At 32.6% G+C, this 22207-nt stretch overlaps 3 protein-coding genes across 4 annotated transcripts in view; all 3 read left to right on the forward strand.

Moving 5' to 3' along the window:
• Positions 1–22207, forward strand: part of LOC139527426 (VWFA and cache domain-containing protein 1-like) — a gene marked incomplete in the record, with an annotated part of 392016 nt that overhangs the window by 228833 nt on the left and 140976 nt on the right.
• The window catches only part of LOC139527430 (Na(+)/citrate cotransporter-like), a 34973-nt gene that overhangs the window by 5437 nt on the left and 7329 nt on the right, over positions 1–22207 (forward strand). For both annotated transcript variants that reach the window (XM_071322891.1, XM_071322892.1), the window contains exons 4-12: positions 1137–1297; positions 3217–3322; positions 4177–4335; positions 7147–7272; positions 7685–7777; positions 9830–9934; positions 11630–11721; positions 20735–20847; positions 21655–21816. In XM_071322891.1, coding sequence (XP_071178992.1) covers positions 1137–1297; positions 3217–3322; positions 4177–4335; positions 7147–7272; positions 7685–7777; positions 9830–9934; positions 11630–11721; positions 20735–20847; positions 21655–21816 — 1117 coding nt within the window. The remainder of the gene's footprint in view (positions 1–1136; positions 1298–3216; positions 3323–4176; positions 4336–7146; positions 7273–7684; positions 7778–9829; positions 9935–11629; positions 11722–20734; positions 20848–21654; positions 21817–22207) is intronic.
• Positions 13085–15157, forward strand: LOC139528938 (uncharacterized). Its single transcript, XM_071325186.1, has 2 exons — positions 13085–13252; positions 14675–15157. Exons 1-2 carry the CDS (start codon positions 13085–13087, stop codon positions 15155–15157), a joined length of 651 nt encoding a protein of 216 aa, XP_071181287.1.

The raw sequence follows: 22207 nt of genomic DNA on the forward strand, positions 1-22207 counted from the left end.
CTGACAATTTATATACAATCAAAAGTCCGGATTCCTATCAAAAACACACGAGGCCTTAGATTGGAATTTACAGAATAGAGAATAAAGAAAACGGAATACAAACTTAATAGAAAAGAGAAAAAAAAGGTTTCCAGACTTGAGATAGGCACATACAGGATCAGGAGGGGTCTACTCGCACAAAATCCTCGAAGTAGATCTTAGAGTACTTGCAAGTTCTATGGTTACTGAAAGCCAGTTCAAACGTGACAATAGAAGAAAAAAGTTAATCAATTCTTACATATGTGTGCGTTAGTTTTTCTACATCGGCTAGAGGTATAGGGGAGGGTTGAGATCTAAAAAAAACATGTTTAACTCCGCCGTAATTTTAATCCCTGTCCCAAGTCATGAGCCTCTGGCCTTTGTTAGTCTTGTGTGATTTTAATTTTAGTTTCTTGTGTAAAAATCGGAATTAAGTATGATGTCCGTTATCACTGAACTAGTATACATATTTATTTAGGGGTCAGCTTAAGGATGCCTCCGGATGTGGGAGTTTCTCGCTGCATTGAAGACCCATTGGTGGCCTTCGGCTGTTGTCTGCTCTGCTCTACGGTCGGGTTATTGTCTCTTTGACACATTCCCCATTTCCATTCTCAATTTTATCAAAAATCACAATAATAAATAAATGCTAATGGTAGAACTGGAATGTAATGTTTTAAAATCAAAAAGTACATATTTCAGGCTAATGTTACATATTTCAGGCTAATTTACATATTGCAGGCTAATGTTACATATTTCAGGCTAATGTTATATATTGCAGTCTAATGTTACATATTTCAGGCTAATGTTACATATGTAAGGCTAATGTTACATATGTCAAGCTAATGTTACATATTTCAGGCTAATGTTACATATGTCAAGCTAATGTTACCTATTTCAGGCTTATGCTACATATTTTAGGCTAATGTTACATATTTCAGGCTAATGTTACCTATTTGAGGCTAATGTTATATAATTCAGGCTAATATTACATATTTCAGGCTAATGTTACATAATTCAGGCTAATATTACATATTTCAGGCTAATGTTTTATATTTCAGGCTAATGTTACATATTTTAGGATAATGTTACGTATTTCAAGCTAATGATACATATTTCAGGCTTATGTTAGGACTTATGTTACCAACATGGTTTCTTTCAATGTGGATCAGTAATACAGCAACAACGGCCATGATGATTCCTATAGCAAACGCTATTCTGGTTCAGCTAAAGGAGGCAAAAGAAGAAGCAGAAACAAACGGACATCTCGCTATTGAAACTGGCAAGTTCCATATTACATGTACATGATGACGAAAAACATTAAAAAATGTAACAAAGAACATCCAATTTGAATGCTTCTCTTTTTTCGATGAACACCGTTGATTTTAAGTCAAGTGAGCTAATAATTTTTGCAATACATAATCATTTCTCTGTGACATCGTCTGTGTTATTTATTGACCATTGCATGTTGCAAAGAGAAGTTTTAGAGCCTTTAGACAAATACAGGTATAAAATTTATATGAAAAAGCTGAACGAGGTAAAGATGAGGAAAAATGGTATGATCTATAATTAGACCATATACGAATGGACAACATTATGAACAACTAAAGGGCACCGTTGGGGAGATTTATGGATTGTTTTTTTTTGGTGGAATAGGGATATGACCCAGTAAAAAGTCTATCATCTTAAAGTCATATGAAACCTCAAATTTAAAAAAAAATAATGTATATGTTTTTATAACTAAATGGATAGTTTTTATTATAAATTTATGTACATATACTTTTTTCTGAAGAAAATTAATTTTTTTTTTCATATTTAGAAGAAGTTTTCTTTATTTGAATTAATTCGCCGGTGTATTTTCCGTATTCAAAGTGACCTCAGCGTGACCCTCTCGTAAAAATCCAGTGATCGCAATACGCATGGATCTGTCCTTAAAATAAATTATTATCTGAATTGTACATGTTAAACACGTGCTCAATATCCACGTCTAATTGTTGATTGTTCACTATAAGGTGTCAATCGGTAAACTTCGGCTTCTAAACACGACATATTAGTAGCTGCCATATTTTCACTTCAAAACAGACACAGAGAGAAAAAAAAATGACGATTATACGATATGGTTGCGTAAAAAGTGATGAAATCATGCACAGAAGACTAAGTTTATGATATATACATGCATTGGTTCAATAATTAGAGAAACATTATTTTTCACCGGTCACTCGTTTCATATGACTTTAAATAGTTCTTCTGCAGTACAAATACACATCTTGAACCAGACTATATTAAATCCAATGACCCTTAATGGTACGCGCCACGCTTTTATCATTCTTGTACCAACTGCATGTCTGTGTCCATAGATTGCCAATTATAAGGTTTAATATGTGTCCCTATTTAACATACCCTATTGTGTATAGCGGTTCGCCTCTCTTGTCATTCTTCCCAATCTACTTATTATTGGAGTTTTTTGCATTTGTTTTCTTGTCATGAATATATACGTATAAACATATACCCATGAACATTTAAGGTGGTACCCAACAATTTCACCAAAATGTCTCGTTTAATTTTCATAAAATTTTGTCAAATTATTTACTTTGACCCTTTAACAAAAATATAAAAAATTCAAAAATTTTGAACCAACCGTTTTATCAGAAAAATTACACTGGTTATATAGCAGTTTGAGAAACACTTATTTTTATCATTGAGAAGCTTGATATTCCTTTTACAACACATTTTTCGTTATTAAAACGTTTAATAAGCTGACTTTACAGAGTTATCTGTAGTGTTAGTTACCATCTTAATAAACAACAACCAATCAACCAATAAATGAATAACTGTTCTAATGATCAAAAAGTCATGTTTTACAATGTATATATGATTTAATGGGTAAAAAGATTTTTACAGTGTAGTAGTTTGTTATTTATGGACTGCTACTTTGGGGATCTTTAACCTTATTTGCTTGCTCTATATATTTATGAAAAAATGTTACCCTTATATTATGTGATATTACCCTCAGGAATTTGACTATATATTACAGATCATGATAGGGTTAGATTAGGTGATGTTACCCTCAAGAATTTGATTATATATATATAATTGAGCTGATCTGTAACAATAACATCTCCATGCCTTATATATCATATACTTTAGTACGACGCTAGATTAAAACTGACGAGGAAAGGTAAATATATATATATATTTTAGATCATGACGAGGTTAGATTAGACGATGTTACCCTTAAAGTAAAAGATAATGAGAAAGTAATGGAACAACAGAATAATGGTGAAGTAAATAAAGAAGAATACGAAAAGTCAGTTGATGTTTTTTTTTCGTTTTTTTTTTAATTATTTTTGGCGTTTCAATGTACGCTTAGAACTAAGTATACATGTATATATATAACCGAGGCGATTAACATGAAACAATAATCAGGAGATGGAAATTAAATGTGAAGCAAAACAAAAAGTAAAACATTACTGCAATATAAAATATAAATAATTGAATCAGTCAACTTGAAATGTAAGTCTCGCTGTTGACTCATCAAGATCTAAATACGCTTAATGAAAAATGCATTACCTTGATAGTAATTACTAGAATGATACAATCCCGTTCCCTTTTCAAGTTTGTGATTACCGATTTAGACTAAATATCGGGTTTGTAATAGCATAAACAACACGACGGGTGCCACATGTGAAGCAGGACAACCTGGGACTCCCCCCAAGTTGTGGTGGGGATCGTGTCTATTTTGTGTCTTGTGTACTATTGTTTGTCTTTTTGTCTTTTTTCCTTTTTACCCATGGCGTTATCAGTTTATTTTCGACTTATACGTTTGATTCTAATGCAATATCGTTTGTAACGTTCATTTTGATTGGATAACGTCACTTTCTTACATGGCATCAATTGACAATTGATGCTATGGGATGTACGCACAAGCGCAGACGGCATATGACAGATTTTAAATGCATGTTTTAACGTTGTTTTCTGTCAGTTTCATTAGAATGGAGATAACAATATTGTATTTTAAGCTAACGCGTCGCCAGTAAACTTAATTTGCGACCATCAAATCCTCAATTGATGCCGTCGGAGCTTAAAATACAACACAGTTATCTCCTAAATGTCCCTCTTGTATTTTTCGACCTTCTTTTTTAAATGTTCATTTTATTTTAGAAAGAATTACATACCCGAAACATCAAAGAAAGAGAGTCAAGAATATAAAAGGATATGTAAGATGTTGTCTATCTGTATAGCACATACAGCTAATGTGGGTGGTATAGCTAGCCTGACAGGAACCAATCCTAATGTTATACTGAAAGGACAAAGTGATATGTGAGTGTTTGGAGTTACTAGTATATAAGTGAGCTTTGTGATGGCAATAGTCCTCAATTTTAATTCCTATGGCAATACTAGTCAAAAACTATTGTTTATAGACACACAATTACATCGTTTTTACATTTTCTTCAGCTACTCCTTCTTCGTGCCCCAAAGGACAAAGGATATACCAGAAAAATAATCCGTCGGCATTACATGGCAACCTTAAATGCTATGATCGGGCAGGTCTTTTTTTAATACAGATACCTGTTTTTGGTGTTTATTCTTATAGGTTCAAAACATTCATATTATTTTAATTATATATAATATACTTCTGGAAAACATTTGTCGCTCAAATGTTTAAGTAAAGTAATTCACATTCACTTATCTTTTATATATATATAAAATAGATGTGGTGTGATTGCTAATGAGACAACTCTCAACAAGAGACCAAAATGAAACATGAGTTAACAACTATAGGTCACCGTAGGGCCTTCAAGAATCAGCAAAGCCCATACCGCAAAGTCAGCTATAAAACACCCCGAAATGACAATGTAAAACAATTCAAACGATAACCTAACGGCCTTATTTATATAAAATAAAAGAAAGAAAAACAAATATGTAACACATACATGTAAACATACGACAACCACTGAATTACAGGCTACTGACTTGAGACAGGCACATACATACATAGTGTAGCGGGTTAAACATGTTAGCTGGATCCTAACCCTCCCCCTTAACTTGGACAGTGGTATAACAGTACAACATGAGAACGAACTATATTATTTTTCATTTTCATTTTTTTACATAATTAAGGCCGTTAGTTTTCTCGTTTGAATTGTTTTACTTTGCCATATCGGGGTCTTTTATAGCTGACTATGTGGTAAGGGATTTGCTCATTGATGAAGGCCGTACGGTGACCTATAGTTGTTAATGTCTGTGCCATTTTTGTCTTTTGTGGACAGTTGTCTCATTGGCAATCATACCACATCTTTTTTTATATATATATATTTTAAAAATAATAATAACTTAAGAATTGATTGCTTCCGAGCTTCAAACAAAACGGGATTTGGTCAACGCTTTACAACCAAATAAAACTACAAAGGACTGCAATCAATATGATGAAATGTTCATGTTTCAACAATAAAATTACGATTTAAATCACATTTTATGTACTTTTTTCATGTGCATTGTTGTGTCATGAGGAGAACGTGCTGTTATTATGAAAATAAGAATGTGTGGTATGATTACCAATGAAACAACTCTCCATCAGAAAACAAATAACGTATTCTTAGTTAACAACTATAGGTCACCATACGACCTTCAACAATAAACAAACCCGATACCGCATAGTCAGTTATTAAAGGCCCGAAGTGAAACATATAAAACAATTTAAACGAGAAAATTAAAAGCTTGATTGATGTACAACACAATATACAAAAAAATAATATGATATACAAGAAACAAACGATTTGGTTTAAATGGGAACAAAATCAATAAATATTTATACTAACTTTAATAAAATAATATTCAAAGATTTAATTAGAGTGTTGAATTAGTAGCCTTTTAGAAAAGTTAGTTTTAAGGATCGGTATGTTCACTCGGGTTGCATCACAATTTCCGGACTCGGTAAAGCAAAAATTACGTTTGAAATATTTTGTCTACGCATACAGTCAAACCTTTTAACCAAATCTTTATGTCTAGAATTTAGTATTTTTTTTTAAATCAATTGGTGGCAACGACGTCTCTGACTTAATAATTCAGACATTCATATAATTGAGAATAGAAACGGGGAATGTGAATAAGAGACAAGAACCCTTCCAAAGGACAGAAAACACTCAAGGGGCCCAAATTGAATGTCCATCAATGATCACAAATATGTCTTTAACAAACAGCTGGAAAATCCCGCATCGGAGGTCCCTAAATTATTAATGTATATTATTATACCTCAGTATGTTTTTTCTATATAGAAAATAATGAAATAATTGTGCTTTTTCATTCCACAGACTATTTGCTTGTCAATAGTTTCAAAGACTATTGCCCCGGTTAATAGTTTTATAATCATCTTGCTTGTACTTTTTCATGCTTATTTTTCATTGGACAATAATGATGCTATTGACTATTTTGCTTGGCAACGTCAAACTCTAATATTGTAAATGGTATAATCTGTTTGTGTCGATTGTAATTTTACTTACAAGAAGCAAATATAAAAGAGAGAAAATCTTGGCGCGCATTTTTCAAAGATCTAAAATATAGTACCTTATTCATAATATGGGTTTGATCGTTGTATTCTAAAAGTGAATTTGTGTTTGGTGTACTTTAGCTTAGATTTATCATATGCATGGAAAATTTAACACGTCAAGTATTTCTAGTCTTGATTGCAATTAATGAAATATTTACAAATATAAAAAACCGTATAGTTCAGCTTGTTAAGTTATGTGACATTTTTTGTCTTTTCTATCAGATGATATATGTACACTTTTAGAAAATTGGTTAATTTGGTATATAAAAACACTTAATGACTGTGTTGTTCCGTATAATAAAACGCCTATAATATATGCTTTCGCATTATATTCACTATTTAACGCTTTCATGCTGATACTTTATTTTTTTATTTTTTGTCTAAGGTACATTGATAGTAAAACATATATCAGAACAGTAAATAGAAATAGTAAATACTGCCACAGAGGTCATATGTTAAAGGACTATGATCATACTCAACTGGTGTTTATATTTATCCTCAAAGTGCTGTGTTCTTTAAAAGGATATAACAAGTTAGCCGATTTTTCCTTATTAATGTCGTGTGTGTTTTTTATTCAATTGCAGTATATATGATAGGTACAACGGAACTTCACCTTTGACCTTTGCCACATGGTTTATGTACGGATTACCAATATCAGCTATTATGCTTGTACTCGCCTGGATTTGGTTACAGATATTTTTCCTTCGTGGGTAAGATTTTAAATATTTTTTTTTTATTTTGTACTTCAAGTCGTCTTTTACTTTTTATAGCTTAGTTTGATTATAACTAGTCTCCATATATATATATATATATATATTTATGACTGTTAATTACATGTTTCATAGTATTTTGTAACGGCTAAATAGGAACAGTATGCATCAATTGATAACACAAACTTCTGTAAACACAACCTCACTGGCTTTTGTTTCTGTTCTATGTCTCAACGAGAGTGGACGTCATGGAAATCAGAACTATGTAACCTGATGTGCTGATATTAGGATCATAGGAAGATATGGCATGAGTGCCAATGAGACAACAAGCAATCCAAGTCACAATTTGTAAAAGTAAACCATTATAAACATGGATAACCATTTTTTTATTAGTTATTTTACATTTTTTCAGGTCATTTTTTAAATGCTGTGGAGGAACTAAATCAGCAGGTGTAAGAATAAAATCAGTTCTGAGGAAGGAATATGAAAGTCTAGGACCAGTTAAGCAAGTATATACAGATAAGGGAGAAGGTTTGGTACCATTAAAACGTTTAATCCTGCTGCAATTGTTTGCACCTGTCCTAAGTCAGAAATCTGATGTTCAGTAGTTGTCGTTTGTTGAAGTCGTTCATAAGTGTTTCTCGTTTCTCTTTTTTGTGAATTCTGGACCTGAAATTTGCCCTTTGTATGTTTACTGCGCTTATCTCGAACCAGGAGCCTGAAATTCATCCAATGATTGTCGTTTGTTGATGCAAATCATATATGTGTGTTACTTGGATGGAGAGTTTTCTCATTGGCACTCATACCACATCTTCTTATATCTATGCATTTGTTTTTGTGCATAAATTAGGTCGTTAGTATTCTTGGTTTTCGTTTGTTACACTTGTCCTTTCGGGGTCTTTTACAGCGGTATTGGGTTTCCTTATAGCTGGAGACCGTACGGTGACCGATAGTTTGTTAACTTCTATGTCATTTGGTTTATCGTCGAGAATTGTCTCATTGGCAATCATACCACATATTCTTATTTTTATAGTTCACGTTTAACTAAAATTTAAAAAGAAAGGGTATTCAAGGTCAAAATGAAATTAAATAGTGTGTATGCTTCAGAAGATGTCAAAACTCCCACATTCTTAAGATTTACATATTCAACAAAATTGAAAAAGTATATAATATATATGACAAACATATTAAAAGCAACAAAAACATAGAAAGGGTATATTTTAATTATAACGAAGCAACCAGTAATATACATCTCAGATCCATGAGTGCATAATCTTGAGCTTTTGGTGGCATGTACTGTTTCGTTTATTGGCGGTGAGGGTGGGGTAAATTTTGGGTATTACTAAAAAAAATAGGGTAATGTGGTTGTAGACAGACATTTTGCTTTGCCACATACCACTAACTGACCCCTCAAAGTGTTGTTGCAAGGATTATTAACGTGTTCAAGGCGTGGTATTTTCTTAACAGTATGCATCTGATGGATCATCTCCATTCTGACCGGACGTAGTTGTGCATTTGCGCATGCCGCATAGCCAACCGGACGCTCATTTTTGGCAAGGGTTTTACTGCTAGTCAGATCAAGAATGACCATATTTTAATTCCCCAATCATCCTTGGGGTGTAGTGTGTATGAAGTCAAGTTTGAAGCGCTGTCACATGTATCCGCTGTAGGAGTATATCATATACGTTTTTAATCAATTATGAATAACTGCAATAAATATATATACATTATATAAATGAAGAGATAAATGAAAAATGAACATTTTGTCTGTTCTATGGTCGGGTTGTTGTCTCTTTGACACAATCCCACTTCCATTCTCAATTTCAAATTGAGGTCCGACTTATATTGATCCAAGGTCGTCAATCGGTTTAGTACGACGAAGCAGCGCATCTATTTTCGACGGGCACATATCTACTTTTTTTATATGGGACGTGCTCTAATGTTCCACGGACCTAGCTTGTCTGGTAAAACAGCAGTTGGACGTAAAGTAATAACGGACTAATAACTTGTATGTCTTGTTGTTTAGTGTAAAACGTAGCTAATTCAGAAACATATTGGTTTGGTCGCGTTACGGTTTAAAAGTTCTTCCGTTTCACGTTAATTTGATTTTATAGAATAATTATAATCATACCTACTAGTGATGTAGATCCGAAGTTGTGTTGTATCAAAGTATCAACTATATGAAACAAAGTACGGAAGTATAGAGAATCGTTATAAGAATTTCCACAATTTGTTCTTTTTCTCCTAGTATTTATTATAATTATTTTTGGTTCTAACTTTTTTTAGAAAACAAGGAACTTTCAGTATAAAAAATCCATGAGAAAACAGATGTTACTAGGGTAACGACAATAAGAGACAAAATACATACCAAAAACAAAAGATATCTTGGTTGTCTTACATTGTATCTGAATCCGATATCATTCTGTTCGATGGACTACCAATGAAATATACTTAGTCTAATTCAAGAGTCCGAAAAAAGTATACAAAAAGTGACGAACATGCTTATTAGTTCGGTCTGTGTATAATGATAGTTCAACATGTTTTTATAATTTTACAGTTTTGCCCAAGCTGCTGTGATAGGTCACTTTTTTATTCTAGCAGTATTATGGATAACACGTGACCTTGGCGGAGCCGGTGGATGGGGAGATATATTTCCCCCAAAGTAAGTATAAGGTGATTTTTTTTAGTAATAATATTATAATACATTGTTGACTGCTGTACCCCAATTTTTTACATTTTTAATTATTATGTCTGTTTGTTTTGTTCAACCATCGTTTTCAATATAATGGAATTTTATCCGACAATCATACAAGTGAGAGGTTTAGCTAGCTATAAAACCAGGTTCAATCCACTATTTTCTACATAAGAAAAAGCCTGTACCAAGTCAGGAATATTATCAATTCGTTTGATGTGTTTGTGCTTTTGATTTTTCCTTTTGATTAGGGACTTTCTGTTTTGCATTTCCTCGAAGTTCAGTATTCTTACTTTTTCAGTCTCTAGCCAGGACCATTGCTTATGTCATTTATTCTTTTCCAAAAATATTGTTATGAATTTTGGGCAATTGCAAGAACATACATGTATCTGTATTATAAAAGTAATAGAGCGCATGTTTTTGGCAGAAGATTTTTTTTTTAAATTATCTCAAATTTAAACATGATGTTAAGTGCTTAGAGTATTATGTTTGTTAGATAGGCGCTATATAAAAGCTATGTAATAAAATAAATAAATAGCATAAACGCAGATAGTAAACATCACCTACACTTGTATTTTTGTCCATCTGATGAGTTAAACCTTTTTCAACTGATTTTTATAGTTCGTTCTTATGTTGTACTGTTATGCCACTATCCCAGGTTAGGGGAGGGTTGGAATCCCGCGAACATATTTAACCCCGCCAAATTATTTATGCATGTGCCTGTCCCAAGTCAGGAACCTGTAATTCAGTGGTTGTCGTTTGTTTATGTGTTACGTATTTTTTTCCGTTCATTTTTTTTACATAAATAAGGCCGTTAGTTTTCTGGTTTGAACTGTTTTACATTTTCTTATCGAGGCCTTTTATAGCTGACTATGCGGTATGGGCTTTGTTCATTTTTGAAGGCCGTACGGTGACCTACAGTTGTTAATGTCTTTGTCATTGTGGTCTCATGTGGACAGTTGTCGCATTGGCAATCATACCACATCTTCTTTTTTATATGTAATAATAAGCCTTCAAAATTTTGATTAGTAGTTATTTGCTTTGAAATAAAGGCCAGTCAACGATAACTGCGAGTAGTCTCAGATCTGTACTTTGTGGTTTTGTTGTTGTTTAGAGGGATGTATAAATACCCTGCCACATCCGTTCAGTATTTTTTTATGATCTTTTGTCGCTATCCGATGAGTAAAGAGCCTTTTTCAACTGATTTATATAGTTTGTTCTTATGTTATACTGTGCCATCTCTGTCTCCGAGCTGGTGTCTTATGCATGACCTTTTACTGTTGTCTTTTCTATGGTCGGGTTGTTGTCTCTTTGACACATTCCCCATTTCCATTCTTAATTTTATGTTAATAACGCCCCATTTTTAAACTACGTGTCCCAAGACAAGAGCCCGTAGTTCAGTGGTTTTCGGGTCATAACTGTCATATTTGTTTTTCGTAAACTCTTTAGTTTTAAATCAGGCCATTGAACTGTTTCGTGAATGTTTAACTTTACGTTAATATCTTACTTTGGTGGAAAATCGTCTCATTGGTAATCATACCACAACTCCTTATTTTCAAATATATATATTTATATATAACCAACTTCGGACACACGAAATATATACACGTGTATAATTTGCATTTTAATAATCACATTCAAATGCATTGTATTTTTTATTTATAGGACAGTTACAGATTCCACACCATCGATATTGATATCGTGTAGTTTATTTATTTTTCCATCAAGAGTACCAGATGTATTTTGTTTAAATAAAGGTATGTATTCATTGATTGTTTATTAATTGCTTAACGTCCAGTGGCAAATATTGTATGTATGTTTAACGGATGTTCATGACGAGAACAAATTTTATATATATATATATAGTAGGTTTGTCCTGTAATAGAATCCTTCGGGGATGAAGCTCGGGGGAAATTTAGTAGACTTACACTAAAAAAAACAGGGTCATTGTCAAGAATCTGTCCGGTCTGTAATGCGCATGCGTCACGGGACAGAGGTTTTATCGATGAAATCGGTCTGTTGAATTAAACGGGGAAAAATGTTTAAATTGACGATTTAAACCTTTTCTTTTCATAAAATCCTTTTGACTTTGTTATATTTGTGTTCATCAATATTTCAGCAACTAGATGATATTTTTATTATATTTTTCGGATTTGTCTTTCTTGATACCAATTTTAGTTTTGTAACAGTCATAAAGACTTCTTTGTTGTAAATTCTTATATGTGAAATGTAAATTATTACCAATAAGGTCACATCTTTAAAAAATAATTTAAAATACTTAATCAATGAACATTAAATTGACTTTGTTATAAAATAAAAGAAGAAAGATTGCTCTATCTTTCGATATAAGTTTCAAAGTTTAAAAAAATGTTCTTCATGCTACCAACTTGAATAGAAATATGAACATTTTTACTAATTTTAAGAAAAACGTCACGATATGTGTAAACTGATACACACAAGAATTAAGATGTTATACGGCGCTGATTACATGATCACAGATTATAAGATAGCGAGAGCTATCGTATTTATACTCTCCTTTAACGTTTTTTTATTAATTATTTTATTTCAATACACACATTATAATTGTTACATAATTTGAATTATATATTTCAATGTAAATATATTAACAAATACGACATCCCCTCAAAAGTATTGATATACTGAAATGATTGAACAAGCATGGCATAAAATCTTGATTGTATGTCTTTAGCGAGGAAAAGACTCGTTGCAATACACAAGTAATGCACATACCTGGTTACATTCGAATAAAATAAAACGCAAAATAGGCAATATGTTTAAATTTAAACGAATATTTTCAAATGTTTTATACTGTCGTTTTAATAAAAAAAAAATCTTGCAATATTGTTTCCTCCATGATTAGATTACACACACACACACGCATCAATAAAGTTTAGATTTGTTAATTAAAACATGCCAAAGAGAGTTTCAGGTACACGTAGACATAATAAACAAGAGTAGGTGGTCGACTTAGCCGATAGAGTGTCAGAAGTTATGTGTACAGAACAGGAAAATGATAATAAAAATGACAATTATCTGAAATATCGGCAAAAGATTAATCGTATTATAAGTTATTTTACATTTTATAACTGAAAATCAACGATGACGCTTCATATGCAATTACGTACTAAAATGGAAATCCATTGGAGAGAGTTGTGCTTTGGACAGAAAATATTTATAAAAGAAGAGAGAATTGTTCCACAAAGAGAAATCTTACCAAATGAATACAGAGTTGAACGACTTATTTCCAGAAAATTAGAGAAAAGAAAGGTAGGCATTTAAGCTTAGTTTGGATGAAGTTGAAGTGTGTCATCTCTTTGAAATTCAAAACCACTTAAAATTATGTTAGTTAGTTTAAAACGAACTGACCATTCCATTACTGGTTATATAAAGACGTACAATTTCCATTTATTTATTAAACATGCAAACTTAAGCTTTGAACTTGTTTAAAATAGTGGACAAGCAGTTTTATCAATAAGAGATTCTCTGTTACCGTTTATACCATATATATATATATAGCATCTGCTTCAAATATGAAAGCTCTTCTAAAAGATATTTGCTTAAAAGGGTCCAGTGTAATATTTTAAGAATCCACATATTATAACAAAATAATAGCCTTTTTTTTTATCTATACGCTTTGACACTTTAATGCCTTAATTTGTATTCTTCATATAAAAAAAAAATCTGTAAAGTAATAAAAATATTTTTCTTACAAATTTGTTGATAGAAGAATAGTTTTTCAAATGGAGAGAATGAAATACATGTATACATAATCTATCTCCACAAAAGAAGAAAAAATGGTGTCTCATCCTTATTTAAAATTTCACCCAGAACGAATACGCCTGTTTATTTCGTTGTGGCATTCATATGTTTATAGATAACTACATTTAACCCATACGCTCTTTCGTATTTATAAACATGACCTGATTTTTGCATTTGATTTTCATCAATATTTCAAATAACAATCTTATAGGAAAACTTTTTCGTAATGTTAAATTATTTGCAAACAATTTTGAGGTTCTTTTCAAAGTAACACATCTTTGATTTGTATATATATATTTACACATGATGCCGTGTTTGTTTGCTTTGTCCACTTGTCGCGTTATCATAAAGTACGATCTTTGATAAACTCCCGCATGGTACATATACTACTAATATATCAGGAGATAACTACATATCATTGATTACATTTTGTAAGCACCCCATTTCTAATATTTGCGTCTATGAGAGTTTTGTTTTTAATGAAATGCATTATATCAGATGTCTCGTTTATTCCAATGATGACGGATTTTTTTTATGAAGACAAATTGTGAATTTTTTTGTCCAGACAATTTTTTCATATTGGCGCTTAATGGCATAGACCCCCCTTTTCTTTGCTTTGGTCTGAATATTTCGTTAATTATTTTCTTTTGCATATCTATATATTATCTTTTTTTGCAATGACTTGTCTGTTTCTCTAGAGCTTGGGATGTCCGCTTAAGATCTTCCGCCTTATTATTGAAAATGCGAAAAAGTAATTTTGGTTCCGAACAAGTTCGTAATAAGATACATATGTCCCGACTTCTCTTGTTTTTCACAATTCTTCTAAGAAACATACATTATATGTTATACTTTATTACTGTGTATGATACATGTGCCGATTCTTATATTCTTATCAATTTTTATATTTGACACACATCCCTTTTTTTACAGGAGCTTATGTACATGGTGAAATGGGAAGGTTACTCTGTTTACGAATGCTCGTGGGAACCAGAGGCTCATCTTAACCAAGTTTTGTTAAATACCTTCTATACACCAGAAATCGACGATTCACGTCTGACGTTGTCAGCTCGTAACTTTGAATTGGCTATACAACAGAGGCTTAGAGGGAAGCACAATACTGTGATAATTAGATTTGACCTTGATGTGTTCAGACATTGTTTTGGTATAGAAAACAGTTACATTTTACAAAGTGTGGATGATTTTGAAAGATTACCACTACACAAAAACTGGCATTACAACCTGAACGCCAGTGGACGTGGATTGAAAATTGCATTTCCATTAACAGTCAAACCCAAATTACATATGAAAAAAGTTTATATTTCTGAAAAGGGTGCTTTGGAGATGAAAACTGTGCCTGTCGAGACGTTGAGGATGATATGTGCCATTGAAGTATGTACTTTTGATCAGCTATAGTGTCCCGCAGAGAATTTTGTAAAACTCTTCTCCATTCATATGTTTACATTCCATATATACCAGTCATGTCAGACGAATTTACAGCTTACTGCAAGCTCAAGCTAGACAAAGATTTAAAACCGGCTATATCAAATGCTCTTTCTCCTCATCTTCATAAAGATTTTCTAAGCCGAGGTGAAATTTCGCTGACTCTCGAAATTAAGAACAATTTTATCAGTGAAATTCACAAAACTAAAACGAAATTTTCCGATTATAAGTATATAGAAATTTTAAATACTCAGATTTCAACCTTTCAATTAAAAGGCACAGACCGACTTGAAGAAAGACTTAAAAAGACCGCGGAGCGAGTTTCTTATCAATACAAGACAAAATTTAGGTGTGGCCGAAAACGTTCGTCTTTCAACGAGGGAATAACAAAGATTGCTGTGTATGACTCTGAACTTCAGGATGTGACTTCATTATCGCACCACCTTTCAAAATTTGAGGAAGATAAAATAGAACTGTCTATTAGATGCAAAGAACTTCATAAACAATTACTTTCCGAAGAAAAACAAAGATCGCGAGGGAATGCCGATTACCAGAAATTGGAAACAATCACAGAAAAGTTAAAACGCGAAAACGACAGCCTACACAAATGCTTGGACTTGTTAGAAAAACACCATATTTCAAGTGTCGGTGGAAAACCGGTTGATGATCTCGGCAAGTCTCAGAGATATTCTAAAATGCAAACGCTAAAGACACAATCTGCAAAGGCGCTATGGTTTGCTGAGACTTATGGTTTGACACCAAAAAATTTAGTTTTTGAAACCGAACACGGAGAAGACATCAACATAAGATTTGGAGAACAAACAGAAAGTCAATCGGAAAATGATGAAATTCGCCTGAAAGAAATACTTTTTCTCCTCGATAAATTTGCAATTAGTGATCAAGCATATCACGAGATAGCGATGAAGACAAATGACCTGCCAAAATTTTACTTAATAAAGAATTGCAGAGATAAATTTAACGAAGGCATACAGTTAGAACGGACGCCTGGAAATGTACCCGGCGCATTCTTGAATTTCAGGTCAGAAGTTGAGAATGCAATTAAACAGAAATTTAATGATGTTCCGACAGACGATGCTCAGAAAAAAGTCAGAATAAAGGTATCAGGCGACGGAACCAAAGTTAGCCGAATTTCGAATTATGTTGTAATGTCTTTTTCGTTGATCGATGACGACACAAGTTTATCCTCGTTACATCAAAAAACTTTGGCGATCGTGAAATGCACTGAAAATTATGAAAATATTCGTTCGTCGCTGAAACCGTTGTTTGATGATATCAATGAGCTCTATTCTGAAGGTACAATTTTGATTGAAGACCGTCAATATGAGATCGAAGTTTTCTTTGGAGGTGATATGAAGTTTGTACAATTATGCCTGGGTCTCAGTAGCGCAATCGCAGAATATGCTTGTCCATGGTGCAAGGTGTCAAAAATGGAAAGAAGTGACTTTTCTAAATCCTGGAATTTCTATCATTTAGAAGAACACCGGCGATCCATTGCAGAAATAAATTTGATTAGTAAGAACAGTAAGAAACAGTTTAGCGTAAAGAATCCACCCCTAATACAAATAGATCCAAACCATATCGTTCCAGACGAACTTCATTTGACTATGAGAGTGTTCGACGTGTTACTGCGAAATTTGATTGATGATGCGGCAGAAAAGGATGACAGAGCAGCAGCAGTAGGTAACAAAACAGACTATCTAGAGTCTTTAGTCAAAAGTATCAGATCATGTGGGGTTTCGTTTAACATTTGGACACCAAAATCTGGAAGGTGCGAAAGAGATTGGACTTCTTTAAGGGGAGATGATATGAAAAAAATTATGAAAAATTTACCAGAAAAGTTAATGTTCTGTATTCATAACAATACCCACGATCAAACGGTGAAACTATGGAATGACTTTTCCTTAATTTTAAGACTGATTAACTCCCCCGCTGTTGAACTCAAAACACCAGAATTTGTTTTCAATATGTGTAAAAAGTGGGCTTCTGACTTTATTGAAATCGGGAAGGAACGGAATGGATACCGTCCTGAAAATATTACTCCGTATATACATACGCTCGTCTATCACATCCCATTTTACGTGTCAAATTACGGACAGATTCGAAAGTTTAGCGGTCAGGCGGTCGAAAAAGTTAATGACAGTATTAAAACAATATATCAAAAGAAAACTAATAAGATGGATTGCACTATTGATACGATTAAAGTTAGAAAGCGAATAGAAAACTTATGCAGCGAAATGGAACGGGAAAGAAGGAATTATGTGAAAAAGAATGACGACTGGTGGGAACACCACATCCGTGTTACCCGAGCACAAAAGAAGGAGAATGTGTCGAAAGAGATACAAGCCGCAGACGAAAAGTTCCATGTGTCAACGGTAAATTCCGTCAACTCATCTTTATCAACCGACGAGGTTGTTGATTTTGAAGACCTGTCAGTCGAAGAAATTAAACAGAAACTGTTAGCTTTTGGCATAAAAACAAAACTGCGGAAGAAAGAAAAGCTCGTAGTTCTTTTAAAAGAAACTGTTGGCGGCAGAAAGTAGACATTTTAATACAAACTTAACTTTAGATTGGTTAAATGCGTGTTATTCCTTTTCGTTATTACCACTTTTTGGTTGAAATTTATGGCATATCTTTGATTGATTTAGTGAAAGTTATCTACATATAATTAAAAAAAAATGTAAAACACTTTTGAGTAAATTTAGGTAAGAAATCAATGTTTCGTTACAAGGGTGGGGGTTTGGTCATGGAAGTGTGTATGTGTGTGTGTGTGTGTGTGGGGGGGGGGCATGTTATTACCTAAAAATACCCAAGAACTTGATTTTTTAAGGTTATAAACATTTTTCGGTTAGTTCTCTGTGTTCCCTTTTTTGCTCTTATATCAAAGAAATTGTACATATTCATTCATTTAGATATCATGATATCATATGTAATCCTGTAAATAATGCCATTGTATCAGACATCTGTAGGTGTATTTTAGTAGAATTTTTTTAAGGATGTATATACACAGCAAGTTAGCCTCGAATACCGTCTCATCTTGAGTATCAAACTGAAAATATTGATTATAACAAGCAAAGTTTAACCTTCATTCCATCATTTGATAATATCTGGTACATAATATATTGACAGTTTTCAATAGTCCCAGATGGTGTTTATCTTGTATATATGTACAAAAAAATGTGCTTTCTTTCCATTTTTGTTTTTGTTTTAACATTTAAAGCATTTACGTCACTAAATTCTTGTAGGTTTAAACAAAAAAAAGTTTTCTTCGTTGCTGTTTGATCAATTTGTAAATGTATATATATATATATATATAGCTGTTTGTCCGATTATTGTTACAGCCATTGTAGTGTTTGTATATTGATTCACAAACTTCGGAGGCTTACGGCACGGAGTAGTAAATTTATTAAAGTTTGAAAATGTATTTTAGATATTGTTCTTTTATGCTTATAGACTTAGTTTTCTGTCATACCGAAAAAAAAAAAAAAACACAAGATAGTGTTTTACTATCACCAAACGAAAATTTCTGGTCATTAGTATGGTTTTATATGTTTATAAATATATTGTTATTGAAGTTTTTATATAGTTGATATAGAAAAGATGTTTTGTGATTGCCAATGAGACCACTCTCTACAAGAGACTAAATGTCACAGATATTAGCAAAGTCACCATATACGGCCTTCAACAATGACCAAACCCTTACAACATATTTAGGTAAAAAAAAATCCGAAACGACAAATGTATTTAAACGAAAAAACCAAGGGCTTATTCATGTACAATATGAAAAATATGTAACACAGCAGCAAACGACTACCACTGATATACTGGATCCTGACATAGGACAGGCACATACATACAAAATGTGGCGTTGTTTAACATGTTAACGGGCGCCAAACCCTTCCATAACCTGGGACAGTGGTGAACAGTACAATATAAGAAAAAACAGTATATAAATCATTTGGAAAACTAGCTCAATCCATTTTATTACAATAGACTGCTTGATAAAGCTACCCTTGTTTATTGCAGTATTATAGTCTTGAAATAAATTGTCGTACTAGAGTAAACCATAGATGTAATATACCCAGTAAACACACTTATTTTCTAAAATGTTTGAAGTCACGAACATCGGCTGGTCAGTGTTTTCGTTTTTGGCAGAAATTTATGGCAGATCTTTGCTTGCTTTAGTTAAATTTATTAGAAACTTTGATATTGGGCGATTAAGTGCCCGTTACATTATATAGACTATTGTTCCGGACTGCCACGGTATTTATCCCTTTTTAAATGTCTACTTGTTATTTTTGTAGTTGGCTTGCGGACTTATTGACGTACAACATCACCTATTGTTCATAACAAAAACACATGCTGCTATAAAATGCTTATTTATTACATATTGTTCTGTTTAAGGTAGTAGACATTATTTAGTTTATAAACGTGTAACAAACAGCCAGAACAAAAAAAAATGTTTCCAAACTCTTAACCAAATATTCAAGTTAAAAGACAAAAGAGACACAAGAAACAAAAACAGGCCTTCAAATATTACCATTAAAATAAGTGATATTAGAACAAACAAAAGCATATATACAAAAAAAGCATAACACTATTCCTCCTATAGAAATATGAATAAATCGGGGTATTAGAGTAAAAAAAAACACAATTAAAATCTAAAAGTAGAATAAGATGACACGTAAATTGTTACATTTTACTAGTAAACTTGTCAAAACCGAAAGCAAATTTATTTTGCATGTTTATAACATAAATTTGAGATAAGAGACAAAAACTAAAAGGTGTTAATTGCCTGGCCTCGTTATGTAACCATGCACGCTGGGATGTTGAGATAGCAATGTATACTCCGAGTTATCTGTTCTTGGAAGGAATTTTTCAATAAGATTGGATTACCTCCCTTAAACCGGACTAATTCTTGGCAATGAAATTGGATGTGGACAAAAATTAACCTTGGAACATGCCACCTAAGGAAAAAAAAAGATTAGTAACAAGGGTTCTTAATTTGAACATATCGGGGTACTTTCTCTACAAGAGGCATATAATTTAACGTCCCAACATTGACCGGACGTAGTTGTGTATTTGTACATCCCGCAAACCCAAAGGGTTTACTGTCGGTCGAAAGAAGATTCGCAGTCCTCATATCTTTTATTTTAATATTGCTGTTGTTTAAACACATTGCTTTTATGTTTCATAGATAAATGTATATAGTGGTCAAACGAGTTCGTACTGCTTAGTGTTACAAATGTATGTACAATATGTACAGAAAATATCCGAGGCATACTAGTTGTCATTTTATTTATATTTACACGTGTATTTTTTTGTATTTCAAAATATATAAAACGTTAATTTTAAGATGACAAATATTAATTAATTATACTTCTCTTGGTAAATTATTCCGTATATAATAGTATCACAGAGCTGAAAAGTGTACACGACGATTTAAAAAGTCTCATTAAAACCTCACGTCATCTCTATTTTAAGTGTTAAATGTTTTGATGACTTGTATGATGATTAATGTTCTAATAACAGGAAAAAATGAACCAATACCTCCGTTAGTACCCTGGAAAGTTGCAGAGAAGAATTTACCTTGGGGTGTTATGATACTGCTTGGTGGAGGATTTGCATTAGCCCATATAAGTGAAGTATGTTGATCATGTTGATATAAATAGTCAAATCAAATAGTTACAAATACTACTTTTTGGTTGGTTTAAAAAAGAAGAAATACTTTTATGTAATCGAAATATATAAAACAATGGTGCTTGAGATTTCCCGGTAAATGAGTGAATTATTTATTTAGAGGTATATATTTATACAGTTAATTTACTTCCTCATGTTCTATGGCACTTCTGATGGAATGTATAATACAAGTAATCTGAGCGGTAACTGATGCAGCTAAAAATTAGCATTTAAGTTCATGTACACACTGCGAAAGATAAAAGGTCGCTAGGTTGATGACATTTTGTCAATTGCTTTCATGTTATAAATAGAATTAAATCATAGAACTGCATATGAGCATCTGAATTTAAACATCAGTTTAAATATACACAGTCATGCATGCTTTTTTCTGTCAGATCATTTGGTCTCTTGCGGAGAGTTGTCTCACAGACAATCATACCAAATCTTCTTTTTATTTCTTAGTAGGGGCATCGGTGGCCAAGTAGTCTTTAGTACACATTATAGTAACTAATGTTATCACCAGACAGTCAGCACAGAGGTTGTGAGTTCGAACACCGCTCTTGTGGGTGCTCCCAACTCCAATTTTAATTGACTAGGATTGACAGTGGTCGTAGGTTTTTTTCCGGACACTCCGGCTTCCTCCATCAATAAAAACTTGCCACCACGAATAAGTCCAAAGACATGCTATAAAGTGGCTTTAAAACACACAAAATTAGAATTTTTTATATATTAGTCGAATTGAATACTCTGAAAAGATTTTTTTTCAATTTCAGGAGTCTGGATTATCTAAATGGTTAGGTAATGAGTTGGCTGTCTTTAGCGACCTTGAACCTTGGCTTATGAATCTAGTGTTGTGCGTTGTTGTCGCTGCAGCAACAGAGGTCACCAGTAATACTGCAATATGTACTCTTATGATGCCAATTATGGCTCAAATAGTAAGTAATCCACACGTTTTAAGTCAGGAACTATTCAAATAATTTATTTAGGATTATGACTCTGTATTTGTAAGAGATAAATTTGTCCTGGTAAAATATGTCTGGGCGGACACATATAACTAGTAGAAAAAGTCCATGGTTACAAAATTTACTAGTATTTTTTGTCTGATGTTAGTAATTTATGTCCTCAGACTAATTTTCCTAGGAATTCTAGTCCATGTCATTAATATTCCTAGGTAAAAATGTCCATACTCTCTTTATAGGAAAAATATATATTAATGAATCAAATCATTTACCTTTAAACAATGGAAACTTATGAGTTTTGTATTTATATTTTTAATAAAATGTATGTCCCAGACTAATTTTCCTAGGAAATCATGTCCATGTCATT

Source organism: Mytilus edulis, chromosome 6, assembly GCF_963676685.1.
Source record: "Mytilus edulis chromosome 6, xbMytEdul2.2, whole genome shotgun sequence".
NCBI lineage: Eukaryota > Metazoa > Mollusca > Bivalvia > Mytilida > Mytilidae > Mytilus > Mytilus edulis.

Bases quoted from the DNA above. Each gene is read 5' to 3' on its own strand.
- LOC139528938 (XM_071325186.1), top strand. From the start codon at position 13,085: ATGACGCTTCATATGCAATTACGTACTAAAATGGAAATCCATTGGAGA. The intron at 13,253-14,674 runs GTAGGCATTTAA...CTTTTTTTACAG, and splicing joins GAAAATTAGAGAAAAGAAAG to GAGCTTATGTACATGGTGAA.